This window comes from Triticum urartu, chromosome 7 (genome assembly GCF_003073215.2).
Source record: "Triticum urartu cultivar G1812 chromosome 7, Tu2.1, whole genome shotgun sequence".
In the NCBI taxonomy this organism is placed as follows: domain Eukaryota; kingdom Viridiplantae; phylum Streptophyta; class Magnoliopsida; order Poales; family Poaceae; genus Triticum; species Triticum urartu.
In genome coordinates this window covers 716,309,212-716,323,746 of record NC_053028.1, presented here as the reverse complement: position 1 = coordinate 716,323,746, position 14,535 = coordinate 716,309,212, and the positions used below count along the sequence as shown (strand labels likewise).

Below are 14,535 nucleotides of genomic sequence, written 5' to 3'. Positions count from 1 at the left end.
TGGTTCAATAGGACCAATTTGGAGGCTCTGCTTCTGAGGATGTCAGTATTCATTTGTTGTCTAACATGACACGCATAAAGGATTATGATCCTGACGTTTTGAAGTTGCATCTTTTTCCTTTCTCTTTGAGAGGAAAAGCAAAATATGGCTTCTAGATTTTCCTAGAGGTAATATAACCTCATGGACTGATTGTTGTAGTAACTTTTTATCTAATTTTTTTCAATCTGCAAAGGTTATGCAACTTCATTCACAGATAACAAATTTTAAGCAAGAAGATCATGAGCTACCAGCGCTTGTGTGGGATCGCATGAAAAAGGCTATAAGGAATTGTCATAATCATGGAATGGAAGAATGGTTACTCCCTTCATATGTTTTATAATGTCTTAAATCCTATGTCAAAACCATGCTTTGATACATTGCATACAACACTCTTAGTCCATATCATACACATGTACATCAACAGAAAGCAAAGATGTTTCCTTTGATGGTTTTGTTTCTACATTTTCCTTGCGGAGGAGAAGGAAGGAAAGATGAATCATGTGTTAGATTGTAACTAGCTAGAGTTTTGAGGGAAGACGGTGTGAATGAACTTGAGGAAGCGCTCTGAGTAGAATTGTGGTTTAACAGAAGATATTGACAAGGGGTTGTACTTATACTTGATGGACTTATATGCATGCTCAATCTTCTTCTTCATGTTATACTTTTGGAGAATATCAATGATCCCTATGTAGAGTACCACATCATATACTTGGCAGAGCGATTTGCTGCCATCTTCTTCTTGTTTCTCTGCTCTTGCGGGCATGTTCACCCCTAGTTGGATTGGCAGCCTATCCAATTTGAGAGAAAAAAATAATCATCTATTGAACTCACAAATAACATTAGAACTAGAACATGAGAATTGACTAACATAAATTAATGAATGACCTTGCTGTGCATGGAATCAGAAGATCCACTTCCTCAAAACAAGCAGACGACAAACCCAGTGGGCTTCCCCATATGTGAGGGCTAACAACGATTTCACCCTTTTGGTCGCTACCTCTTTGCACCAAAACCAACCCTTCACGATAGTTACAAGATGCTTTTTCCTCCATGGAACCTACATTAATCACCACCTCCAACATTAGCAACAATTAACCAACACATTGCTATTGTAAATGACATGTTATTGACTCAATACTTCGAGGATTTACATAAAAGTAATATATATGCCCGACGAAAATATGCATGCATAGTGCTTACCACCTTCTGTAAGAATGGCCAGTTTGTCTGGCACAAGACTTTCATGGCATGATGCTCCTCTTTTTAGGCTTTGACGAGCACGATAATGCAGACCAAGAAGCAAGCTGTAATCCATTATACCCTGATTCCTAAGAAACTCGCTGTCGGTCCCAATCTGCCTACATAGAACAAGAATTAAACATGGTTGTTAACTCAAAACTAGTCATGGCAATACATTTTTGTCATTCGTAGTGAATGCTTACTTAAGCAAAGCATCCCTCCAAGTAGGCTCGAGATGAAATGAATAGTTCAGATCTAAGTCTTTAAATGTCGTGTTCACGTCAATTTCAATTTTTTCATTTGAGCGGCCCAAAGATGAACCTTTCAAATCAAATCTTCGATGGACTCTAAGTTCTGTGTAGAACATGTTTCCCATCACTACAAACAGGAACTGCAAATACAAACAATCAAAACAAATGGTTCAACATTAGTCATTATTTCAAACAAAAATAACATCAATTATCTAATATGACATCTAACTAATAACAGCAAACTTGGCACGGATTTCCGACAAAATTAATCATTGAATAAAGCAGTAGATGCTGCACAGTGCACACGCACATGCTCTCTCTCTCTCCCGGCCTTAGTGAAATTCACAAAAATATGAAGATCGACGTGACCGCTCCCTTCTTTCTTCTCTTAATGTCATCGGATCTCTCTGTTAGATTCTTACCCAACCTACATGTCAGACAAAGAGTAGTGTCTTTCTACCATGCATACAATATACTTGCTTGTCCTCATATAAGTGTCTCAATTTTGTATTAACTTTAATCCAAAGTTGTACTCAAATCAAAACAATGATTTTGGAATGAAGGGAGTGCTAGCGTGTATGGACCTACCGTCCATAAAGAGATGGACTTTTGTACATGTGGATCTTGTCGATATACAACCAAAATTATGATACCCTTTTCATTTACTGATATAATAAGAAAAAAGCACAAATAAGGTAAACAATACCTTGTGTAACCAAAACAAAACAAACGTGAAACACATAGCATGAATTTCTAGGTAACTTTTGGTGGACCCGCGCAAAAAAAAAACTTTTGATGGTGGACCGTACACATTATCAGTGATGGAGCTACATCACCAAATCTGAGCAGGCAGGACAAAGCAAAGCCCACCATTTTTATCCTCACACCCCAGTCTGGGTGCTCCTATTCGGCGCTTCTGGTGCCAGGAAGCTCCCTGGTGCCCACACACCAATGCTGGTGGGCCGGCCCATGTATATCCGAGTGCTCGATCGCATTTTATACCCCCTGGTTCGCTCGATTGCAGTTGAATTTCTTTTTTTGTCTAAAAAAAGTTGAATTTCTTTTTTTAGAAAAAATAAAAAGTTCATCTAATTGAAAATTTTACAAATAAAATAATAATCAGATTTGACAAAATTCTTCGATTTTGAAAAAAAGTTCATCTAATTGAAAAATAGTTCGTCGAATTTACAATGAAATCATCAGATTTGGAAAAAAGTTCATCAAAAATTGAGAAGGAGTTCAACGAATTTGAAAATGTTTCATCTAATTGAAAACATTGATTTTGTAAAAAAGTTCACGATTTTTTAAAGAAGTGTGCATTTAAGAAACAAAAAAAGGACAAGAAAAAAAAGAAAAAGAAGAAGCCAAATTGAAGACTGAAAAAAAAGGAAAAAACGAATTAAATGTGCGCTAGCGGGTGAGTGTCCTGGTGGTTGCTGCCCTTCCCTTCTAATGATGAGGTCGCCAGTTTTATCGTGGTCCCTAGCCATCACTTTTTTTAGGAAGTTTAAACGGTAAAAGAAGGCAAATGGACCGGCCTAGTGCGAAGCGAGGGTGTGCGCCCATTGCAGTTTATACAGTTACGGGCGCCTGAAGCGCGGAATAGGAAATGCCCCTTAGTACTACTCTCAATTCCAACTGTATTTGCTATGGGCTGAATGGGCCATGACCTGCTTTTGCTAGCGGTCCGCAAAGTCATTGGATTTCGCACGAGGGCACGCAAAGATTCAAGTTTTTGTTTAAGCTAAGGTTTAGTTGTTCGCTCGTACCAAGTTTAAACATTTGAAACTTAAGAAGGTTTTTTTTAACATGGAACACTCGTATTTCTTAAAGCTCGTCAACGTGTACGCATATTGAATCTTATTTGAAAGTCCTTGTAACAAAAAACACAAATATGCAAATAATAATAATAATTTAAACTTTTGATTCAAAATAATCATTAAATTGAATATCAAAAGCCAAAGGAAAAGAAAAAGGTGGATGCCTCCTCCACAAAGTGCCTTCTTTTTGCTAGCGCTTGCCACTGCCCTACATATCATCATCATGTATGGTAGAAAAACCACTCTCATAACACATGCCGACACGCATCTATGTAGATCACTGCATGAAAAGATATAGTACTCCACTGTGCGGTACACGAACCTATGTACTATATCTGACTGTCTATGCTAGGCTAGTCTTGTTCTCCATCCGTTTTTATTTAGTATGCATATTAGAGTTGACTGAAGTCAAATTTTAAGAGAGAAAATAATTGTATGGAAATTGCTAGAACAATCTAAGGCACGTAGTGGATCAGCCGAGGACCAATCAATCACACGAAATACGACTCCGAAATTTCTTATCGAGGTTCACCAAACACCGGCTACGTGCCTTGGATTATTCTAACTAGTGGTATCGGAGCAAGGTTGCAAGATCAAGAGGTTGCAGTTTGTTGATCCAGAGGAAAGCGATGGGGATCGGCTGCAGATGGGCACGACATTTGTGCTGGATGTTGGCAGCGATCAGAGATCATTGTGTGTAAAGCAATCGGGAGCAATAGCAGGTGGCAGCGGCAAGTGCATATATACATGGCAGCGCTCGGGAGAAGACAAGATTGCAACTAGATCGAAGTGGCAGCTCTAGGTCACACGCGTGAGATGGCTCGCAAACCGGGCCAAGGCAGAGCAACAACACGGGCGTGCGGATTGGCCAAGTGGGCCTCTCGAGTCCAGGTGTACAACAACCAAATCGTGGCTGAGACGTTAACAAATCTCGGCGTCGTGCCTTCTGTGATTACTCCTCGGTGGATCGTCTACGTGTTTCAGATTATTCTAACAGAAATAGGCTAGGGCATGGGGATTTTACTTACAAGCATATACATGCACTGAGGATCTTGTCTTGATTTCCAGCATAGTCATGGTAGACACCGCTATGACGTGTTCTCAACATGTAGATATGAGGGATGCGTCAAATAACATAATGATGATCAACATCATGCATCATGAGTCTGTTGTCAAACCAATGCCCTTACCATATCACAGAGTTACCTATCATTAAGGATCTCTCTAGACCAACGCATTAGATGTTTAATGACTGCACCTCAAGGTCCCAGGGAGCTGCTTTTGGCTACAATACTAATCCTTACTATCACCACATTTGGATGTAGCCTTCCATGCGTCCATGCACTTCACCTCCTCCTTGATTGATCAAGGAGATCCCAGGTACCGCAGGGCCTTAGAACAACAAAGATACAAGCGAAAAATCTGTTCCAATAACACATACAAATAACATTCAATTAAGTAAACTCAATACCAACGATCATGTGCACAAATACATAGCACTTCAAGGTCGTACCTTAAGAGTGAAAATGGATGAAACTGGCAAAATTCAACACAAAATGACCCCAATCTAAAAATATTTGACAAAACTGGCGCCCTAGCCCGGGGCATCATGCTATCTAGCATGGCGCCCCAGCACCAGGCGTCATGCAAAAAGGGGCCAATTTAGGAGAAAACTTCAGATTGGGGTCATTTTGTGTTGAAGTTTCAGAAAGGGTCTAGTTTTATCCATTTTCACTACCTTAGACCACAGCCTAAGGGGATTACTCACACATCACAATCAAATCACGGATGGAAAACATTGTAGATGTCATTTATAGATGAAAGATTGGCAAAGGTCTTACAATGACGCTGTATGTGATGTATCAATTACAAATACGGAGAAGTATGAGGACAGTGTTTATGGAGATGGAGATGGTGATGGCAGAGGTTAGATTTCTCCATGGAATGGCTCTTTGTGGTGATCCTACCGACTTTGTGCGGCTCTCAGTTGCCAATGGTGTCAAGTACATTTTATGAAGTGTGCTTATGCCGACGTCACGACGCTGTTGGAGTGGTACGAGCGCTCCTGGTCGTACCAGATGTCGTCTTCTTCACTGTTTCTTCCGTGGCACCTCCAATTGACTTAGCTTGATCTCCACACTTCGTATTTCTACATATAGCTTCATTTCCTTCCCTCAAATGGTCCATTTCCCGCGGAAGCAATTAAACATAGGGATTTGCAATCTTTTGCCTTTTACTAGTCATTAATGATAAGATTGGAGTGATATTTTTGGATTATCCGTTTTAAACAACGGCGGAATGAGTGTAAAAAAATACACTCATCATCCCACCTTCTTCGCCACCCCATCATCATCTGATGACAATCGAGTGCACAATAATTTTTGATGATTTTCAATGCTCTTTCTTATTTCACCTTGTGTTTAATCATGTGTGATTTTAACTATAGCATGCTAATAATTGACCCTCCTTGTTAAAAAAAGACATACATATACACACTAGATGCATCTAAGTAATGTTGTATGGTACATATATGTAATAACATTGTTTTACATTAACCAAACTTGTTGTATCATACATGCATTTACTTTTCCCTAAAGAGCAAGAAAGACAATTTTAACACACAATCAAAATGAACAAGCAGGAGGGAAAGAGAAAATTTGTGGACATGCTACTATTGATATTTCATACACTCGAGAAGTATCTATTTACTTACAACTATATTTTGTTTGTCATGACACCTAAATTAACTTCATAGTCTTGAACTCCAAATATCCCTTCCAAGTTCTCTGGTAAGGCCAAATTTTGACCCTTCTTGACGACCGATCCATATACTCTAAAAGCACTCTACCAAATCCAGAGATATTACACCCACAATTTTTTTTAAAGATATTTAACAATATATCATGGAAAAATATACATATACAAACACATTATAGTACATCACATGCTATAAATAAATTTGGTAGAATAATGCAAAAACATTGGTTTGCTCAGATTTATGGTGAATCGCACAGTAAACCAGATTTTTCTTAAACACTCCAAACTAAATAATAATTTTTTTGCAACAAAATACAATTTCTACTTAGCACTAGAAATGTATTTATTTTAAATATGCGAAATGTATGAAAAAATTGTATGTCGATTTAATTGAGCATTTTTAGTTGTTAGTGCTAATAGTTATACCCCAAAATAGTTGTGTATATAATGCATCAAATAATGTATCAACAAAACAATGCACATTATCTACCAACTGATTTATGACGAGGTAAAATTGTTCAGTATAAATAAATTGGTGAGGATAGTTTTGCTTAAAATGTGGCTTCAAACACATCTATCCGTGAAAAGTGTCAAGCTAGTGTAGAGGCTCACCATGATCATGGGTGCTGGGCTTATTGATGACCACAACGATGCGGGTCTCATCGCTTCCTTCCACCTCTAAGTATTTCATCATTTCCTCATCTAGGTCATGAAACTCATGGATGATTATTCATCAGGTCGAATGCTCCACGCTTTGGTGGCGGATCGGATATTTTTCAATGGTATGCAAGAAGAAGATTGACAATATTTTCTTGAAAAGAACGAGTCTGGTGGAGGCAGAAGGTGGGATTAGTGGGTTGTAATAGATCAATTTTTCGGGAATTTCATACAGAACAGAAAAGAAAACAACAAAAATCAAAATTATTTAAAAAATATTCAGAATGAAAAAGATAACAAAAAGCATCGGTTAAGGGAAAGAACCGTTGGCATTGATATTTATCTTTAAGCTAGTTAGGACCTAGATTATTGATTTTTTTCCTTATTATTTACCTTAATTTGATGTTGAAATGAGGTGATGTTTACTATTGTGTGGTCACATTCTCATGTCATTTTGGGATCATTTAATGTTTCTAGCTTGCCAAAACTTTTGGCGAACTATCTATATGATGATGGTACACTTTACGTTGTTATACATATGAGCATCCGGGGGGGGGGGGGGGGGTGAGCTACTTTGTCATTCTCTCATGCATGGCTAAAGTTTTCTTAAATGTCACAACAAATAATTTTTCGTTTCATGTCCGCCCCATACTCGTTCCATGTTTGTATCCATATTCAAAGTTTTTTTTGTATCTAGTAGGCTATTGCGCACGCCATTCTTTGGTAGTGGGCTTAATTCTTTCTTCTCTAGTAGGTTATCGCAGTCAGTTGCTTTGTTTTGGTTTTTATCTATGTTGACTTAGATTTTAACATGTTCTAGCGATGTTTTTGTATTTGTATATCGTGTTGGGTTGTTGTTAGAGATAATATTTATTTTGATAGGAGAGTGAAGTTATTCGATGCATGCTTTGTTGTACCTTAACGTTTCGGCCCCGGTTGAGTGAGCCGTTGGGAGCTTCTACTCCATATTGAAACCCCGGAATTTGCTATAACGCTTACATGGGTCAGTGCATGTATTTCTCGCTCAGCTCGCTCGCTTAGCTTGTTTCTTTCCCACTCGCTCCAGTTCTAGCTCATGAAAAAACTGCTATATTTCTTATTTGAAAAACTTCATTAAATAAAAAAGTGATCATAGTTGTTTTTAAATGTGGATAATTTAAAATAAATAATTCTTAAATAATCATGAATTTTAGAAAGTTTCATGGATTTCGAACAATGTTCAAAAAATTTGAAAAAAGATTCACAAATTTAAATTGTTCACAAACTTAAAAACATTTGTGGGCATTAAAAATATTAATGAGTTTGAAAAATAATATTTGATTTTAAAAATGGTTATGATTTATGAAAAATTGCATGAATTAAAATGTGAGAAATAAGAAGAAAAATGAAAAACAGTGCAAAAAACAATTAAAACCGGAAGAGAAAACACAGAAAGAAAAGAAAAACTGAATACCAGACAATATTTTCTATAACCTTTTCAAAACAAGGAATAAGTTTGACGCAATACTATATAGATGTGCATTACTCTCAATCAGACACACACTCTTCATAGCGATCGCACAGCCCTCATTGCACGAGAAGGCTTCAAATCATGGAAGCTTAGGGCATCTCCAACGTTCATCTCTAAATCCGACACCGTAAATTTCAGACATAATTTACATAAAACGATTGATATTTTGACAGTTTAACTTAAAACTAGAAAAATACTAAAGCTTGTAGCGGAGGACGATCTCGTACGCGTGGCCGCACCGCCGTCGCCATCCGTGTCGTCGTTATCGTTGTCGTTGTCCCTCCAACGACCTTGGAGGTTGCGGGGCAGCCGCAACAGCCTTGTCCGGCAGCTGTCTGGCACTCGCGGAGGAGCAACTCCGCTTCCTCCTATGCGGTGTAGAGTGCTGACGCCGCCAATGTTGATGGCGCCCGTAGCCCTAGCGGTGGCCTTGCCCCTGCCGACATTGGTAGAGGAGTCCCTAAGCGACCACTCCTCTCTGATCTTTGCGAGCTCGCTGTCACGGCGGCAGCGGCGCCTCGCTACCGTCTCTGCGGCGGTGACGGGGCAGTCGAGGGCCTATGCAGCATCCGATTTGGTGAACGCAGAGCGGTGGGTGGCGTTGCGCCGCTCATACCGCGCCGCCTGCCAGGGGCGGAGCCAGAAAATTTAACCATTGGGTTCACTCACTGACTTGTGAGAATTTGATAAAAATTGATACGTGTAAAGTGTAATTGTACACACTCTTAGAACAAGAGTATATACTCAAAGTTATCATAACAATATAATGATGATATCGCTTATCACATATTGTGTTACAGTGAAAAAAACTGAAGAGTGTTGTACATACCTGTTGAATGAAATCATAAAACCTCTTTTTTACATATTATAAATAATGTGGTACTTAAAAGCTTCATAAATTCAAGTCTTGGCTGTGGTTTCTCGTCTTCCTGAAAACATTGAATCAAATGGCAAGTTTAAAATAAATACCATCAAATCAAGCAAAAGAAACATGTTACGTCACTCGCATTTTCGAGAGCCCCATTTAAATTTTCAAAAATTTGAAAAAGATCAAAAAATCATTAAATACCAACGGTAGAAAATATAGTTTTCTCCGCATAGCAAATTAAAGACCGCTTGCAAGCTGCTATTCGATGCACTTTGCCTATGCCTATCGGGCGGCCTTGAAGTGCCTGCATCACTATCTGGATCTGGTGATCGACTTCCCTTTAAGAAACTCCGTTCAATAGGCTAGGTCAATCAAATTACATGGAATAAGCAATAAGCAAACTAGGGCATGTGCAACAGAAAGGAGATGTGATGACTGATAATGCAATCTCAATACCTTGAATTTGAACTATAATAGTCGTCTTGCCGCTGTAGAGACCTCGTTGTCGTCTCGTTGCTGGTGTGTCAAGTGGTGGCAAATTGATGGCAAATAGGAGAGATCACATCACATAGTCGAGGAAGTGAACAAGCAGGGCGAAAGGTCATGCGGCTGCCGTGTACACATACAGGAGAATATGAATAAGGGATCAAAGCAAAACATGATCCTCGATGCAGAAACAAAATGAGCAGGAAGCCACAAAGCGGCTTTGTCACGGTGGCAATTCCCTTGTGGCTTTTTGGGCTTTGATTGAGCGATTCTAAATTTGATGGGGTCAGACCGTATTTTTTTTGGGGTCAAAGCATGTACGTAATATTTGATTTTAAAAAAATGGTTATGATTTATGAAAAATTGCATGAATTAAAATGTGAGAAATAAGAAAATAATGAAAAACAGTGCAAAAAACAATTAAAACCGGAAGAGAAAACACAGAAAGAAAAGAAAAACTGAATACCAGACAATATTTTCTATAACCTTTTCAAAACAAGGAATAAGTTTGACGCAATACTATATAGATGTGCATTACTCTCAATCAGACACACACTCTTCATAGCGACCCCACAGCCCTCATTGCACGAGAAGGCTTCAAATCATGGAAGGGCATCTCCAACGTTCATCTCTAAATCTGACACCGTAAATTTCAGACATAATTTACAAAAAACAATTGATATTTTGACAGTTTAACTTAAAACTAGAAAAATACTAAAGTTTGTAGCGGAAGACGATCTCGTATGCGTGGCCGCACCGCCGTCGCCATCCGTGCTGTTGTTATCGTCGTCGTCGTCTGAAAAACAGTGCAAAAAACAATTAAAACCGGAAGAGAAAACACAGAAAGAAAAGAAAAACTGAATACCAGACAATATTTTCTATAACCTTTTCAAAACAAGGAATAAGTTTGACGCAATACTATATAGATGTGCATTACTCTCAATCAGACACACACTCTTCATAGCGACCCCACAGCCCTCATTGCACGAGAAGGCTTCAAATCATGGAAGGGCATCTCCAACGTTCATCTCTAAATCTGACACCGTAAATTTCAGACATAATTTACAAAAAACAATTGATATTTTGACAGTTTAACTTAAAACTAGAAAAATACTAAAGTTTGTAGCGGAAGACGATCTCGTATGCGTGGCCGCACCGCCGTCGCCATCCGTGCTGTTGTTATCGTCGTCGTCGTCCCTCCAACGACCTTGGAGGTTGCGGGGCAGCCGCAACAGCCTTGTCCGGCAGCTGTCTAGCACTCGCGGAGGAGAAACTCCGCTTCCTCCTGTGCGGTGTAGAGTGCTGACGCCACCAATGTTGATGGCGCCCGTAGAACCCTAGCGGTGGCCTTGCCCCTGCCGACATTGGTAGAGGAGTCCCTAAGCGACCACTCCTCTCTGATCTTTGCGAGCTCGCTGTCAAGGCGGCAGCGGCGCCTCGCTACCGTCTCTGCGGCGGTGACGGAGCAGTCGAGGGCCCATGCGGCGTCCAATTTGGCGAACGCGGAGCGGTGGGCAGCGTTGTGCCGCTCATACCGCGTCGCCTGCCTCATCACGCGCTCCTCGGTAGACATGACAGCCCATGAGCCCAAGTGACAGCTGCCATCGCCGTAGGTAGTGGAGGATGCAGCCGAGCCTTGTCGATCGTGGGCGGAAGTTCGTCCTTGATGAACCAGCCATGCCGGTTGTGGCGGGGAGGCGACGATGGCCCGTCGATCCGGGGGTTTTGGCTATGTGGTGATGGATATGCCGTCTCATCCTTAACGGGGCACATGCTTTGAACGGCGTGATTGCGTGTCAATGATGCCGACTCCTGCTTGACGCGGCTGCCAATTTGGATGCCACCGTGGTTGCATAAGAGGGGGGACGCGGGCTCCTCCTTCATGCGGTAGGGTGGTAGGGAGAACGACTCCTCCTTGACGGAACATGGCAGCAAGGGCGGCGGCTAGCCACCCTCTCGGAGTGATTGCTCTGTCATCAACAACATCTGATGGACGAGTTCCTTGTCCATCAGAGCAGGCTCCGCGAGGAGGCGTAGCTGCTACTACAGTGACGTCCGATCCTCCTTGTCACCGGAAGAGTTGACAATCTCCTCCTTGCAGGAGGAGCCAGCCACCATGGAGCCCAAGGGCGACGGCCAAGAGCCCGACGAAGATCCACTCATGCCGCCCCCACCTGTTGGTGTGAAGAACCACGACTTTGTCATCGCTGTGAGAGCAGGAGCTCAGAGAGAAAGAGGGGCTCAGAGAGGAGGATATGATCTGGAAATGTGGATGTGCATCGCCGGAACACGACATATATATCCGCGGCCATACCATGCGAATGGACGGTCAGCCTACTTCGATGCGGCATAGTGGACGGAGTTGGTTTCTCGATAAGCGGCATCCGCATTGAAGCGTTGTCGCCCAAGAGGTCACGCCTGTTAGTGACACCCTCCCGTCCGGTCACGTCGCGCAACATCAATGTTGGCTGCTATGTGGTCTAGGTTGGCATGAATGTGGTGCGGGAAGGGGCGCGTGCGTTGCATGGAAACCGCGGGAGAGGTGGGAGTGGTTTCTGGGTGGGCCAGGGTTATCGAGCGCTCGAAAAGCCCTCCTCCCGTTTGCTTCCGGTTTGCAAGTAAAAATGACATGTGAACCGCTGAGCGGACCGACACAAAACCGAGTTGAATGGCAAAATACGTGTGGACTTCCGAACGGTCTCAGGGTCCGCACCCGTAGTATCTTAGGAGTAATATAATATATAAGTGTGCAGTAGTTTCTGGCTTATAGAGGTGCAAGTAGTAGCAGACTTTTGCCTTTGGGCCTCTCCTTGGGCAGTTCCAGCTATCAGCGTTCCACACACAAAAAAAGGAAAAATATCAAGGTATCAAAGGGCAGCTGGGACGTCTCCTTTGCCAGCTCCACCGTTAACTTCGTTGGAGTAACAGCACCAATATTTTTGGGATGTTGAGACTTGAGAGTATCGCCCAATGGAATTAGATGCTTTGTGATTTTTAAATGCCACGTGTCATCCATTAGGATGGGTCTCACCTGCTAACTATGAGACCTGGTCTCATATAATTTTTTTCCGTGTGCATGCCCAGATACAACCAAGCTTACCACAGCTAGACAACTAAATGAGCATGGCGCCATCGTCCACGGATGAGCATGCCATTGACGAGCTTGCCATCACCATCACCGAGCTTCCACTCGAGACGCGGTTCCCGCCCTTCCGTCTGAGGCAGTACGGCGGGTTCTGGCTGCTGGAGAAGTTCCTCCAGGGCGTTCCGGCCGTCCACTGCGTCTTCGAGCCGAGGCCGTCCGACGTCCTCCTCGCCAGCTTCCCCAAGCACGGCACCACCTGGCTCAAGGCCCTCGCCTTCGCCACGCGCAACCGGGCTGAGCACCCGCCGCGTGGCCTTGACCACCCGCTCCGCCGCCGCAACCCTCACGACATCGTCCAGTACCTGGAGCTGCAGTTCGCGCAATCCATGGGCCACGTGGTGGCGGCGCTCCCTTCCCCGCGCGTGCTCGCGACACACCCGCCCTACTCCCTCCTGCCACGGCGCATCACGGCGGAGGACTCGGGCTGCCGGATCGTCTACATCTGCCGGGACCCCAAGGATGCATTTATCTCCTCGTGGTTCTTCACCAAGAAAACCGTGGCGGCGGTCGCTGCGCGGGCACAAGCCGGCGAGGAGCCGCCGCCGTACACGTTTGCGGAGGCGTTCGAGCTCTTCTGTGATGGCATATGTGTCAGCGGCCCGCAGTGGCAGCACGTGTTGAGCTACTGGGAGGCGAGCAGGAGGCAGCCGGAGAAGGTGCTCTTCCTCCGGCACGAGAAGATGCTACGGAACCCCACGAGCAACGTGAAGAAGCTGGCGGAGTTCATGGGGTGCGCCTTCTCCGGCGAGGAGGAGGCGACGGTGGTGGTGGAGGACATCGTGGAGCTGTGCAGCCTCGAGAGCCTCAAGAACATGGACGTGAACAAGAGTGGCAGCCATGGTCCGCTGGCGCACGAGTCCTTCAGGAAGGGTGTGGCCGGGGACTGGAGCAACCACATCACGCCCGCCATGGCGGAGAGGCTCGACAAGATCGTCGAGGACGCGCTGCAAGGATCGGGATTGACCTTTGATGTCGCAGCAGAGCCGTCTGCATGAGTGCGCATGGGCCATGGCATATGTGTTACTATGTATTTTCTCGATGCTCCATTTTGAACCAATAAAATCCATACTTCTGTTATTAAAAAATAAAATGGCATGCATGCATGCCCTCCGTAGGCCATTTTCTGTATTTTTAACTCTGTAAGCATGCCCATGCAGCATGCACGTAGCCTGGGGACTGCACTACCAGTCAGCGTGGCACGTTCATGTGATCAGATCACGACGGGCTACTCTTTTGGTTGTAACCAGGATAAGGGAAAGGAAGGAAAATAGAAAACGCGGCAGCACAAAATATCCTCTATCTCTCGCGCGTGTCTTGTGTGTTCCTCAGCTAATCGGCAACGATAAACTTGCCATGTAAAATAAGGGGAAAACAGTACAAGTAAGATGCAACAAAATTGCTATGTGTTGGAGATCAAAAGATGTGAAAATTACCATCAAGATATATGAGATCACTACTAATAGATAGAATTGGCAATTTTGCACTTCCTTATTGAAAAAAAAAGGATGAGAAAGTATCTACATTTGCCATGTGACTACGATGCAATTACAAAATTGACATACTCTAGAGTACAGAAATGACTAAATTTGCAATCCTTTCCTAGAATAAAAATGGACATTACAGAAAATACTAAAATTAGCCATGCGACTACGATGTAATTACAAAATTTCCATGATGTATATTAAACAAAATTGACTGAATTTGGCATCCTTCCCTCAATAAAATTTCCATAGAGTAATTATCAAAATTGACATGGTGTATCT

General features: G+C 42.8%; 2 protein-coding genes across 2 annotated transcripts; one reads left to right on the top strand and one right to left on the bottom strand.

The window, feature by feature from the left end:
• Positions 1-333: 333 nt before the first annotated feature.
• On the bottom strand, positions 334-1,694 carry LOC125524676 (phosphatidylinositol 4-phosphate 5-kinase 9-like). The gene is made up of 4 exons (XM_048689711.1): positions 1,482-1,694; positions 1,240-1,397; positions 925-1,096; positions 334-827 (listed from the first exon to the last, which is right to left on the bottom strand). The coding sequence occupies exons 1-4, from the start codon at positions 1,652-1,654 to the stop codon at positions 554-556; spliced, it is 777 nt and encodes a 258-aa protein (XP_048545668.1). The 5' UTR covers positions 1,655-1,694; the 3' UTR covers positions 334-553.
• An 11,056-nt stretch (positions 1,695-12,750) lies between these two features.
• Positions 12,751-13,767, top strand: LOC125519634 (cytosolic sulfotransferase 10-like). Its single transcript, XM_048684371.1, has 2 exons — positions 12,751-13,322; positions 13,368-13,767. Exons 1-2 carry the CDS (start codon positions 12,751-12,753, stop codon positions 13,765-13,767), a joined length of 972 nt encoding a protein of 323 aa, XP_048540328.1.
• The last annotated feature ends 768 nt before the right edge of the window (positions 13,768-14,535 follow it).

What these genes read in the sequence shown, in the direction of transcription:
- LOC125524676 (XM_048689711.1), bottom strand. Translation starts at nt 1,654, where the DNA reads ATGGGAAACATGTTCTACACAGAACTTAGAGTCCATCGAAGATTTGAT. An exon ending in TGGAGGGATGCTTTGCTTAA is followed by an intron (nt 1,398 to 1,481) that starts GTAAGCATTCAC and finishes TGTTCTATGTAG; the next exon opens with GCAGATTGGGACCGACAGCG. An exon ending in CTGATTCCATGCACAGCAAG is followed by an intron (nt 828 to 924) that starts GTCATTCATTAA and finishes CAAATTGGATAG; the next exon opens with GCTGCCAATCCAACTAGGGG.
- LOC125519634 (XM_048684371.1), top strand. Translation starts at nt 12,751, where the DNA reads ATGGCGCCATCGTCCACGGATGAGCATGCCATTGACGAGCTTGCCATC. An exon ending in GAGGAGCCGCCGCCGTACAC is followed by an intron (nt 13,323 to 13,367) that starts GTTTGCGGAGGC and finishes CATATGTGTCAG; the next exon opens with CGGCCCGCAGTGGCAGCACG.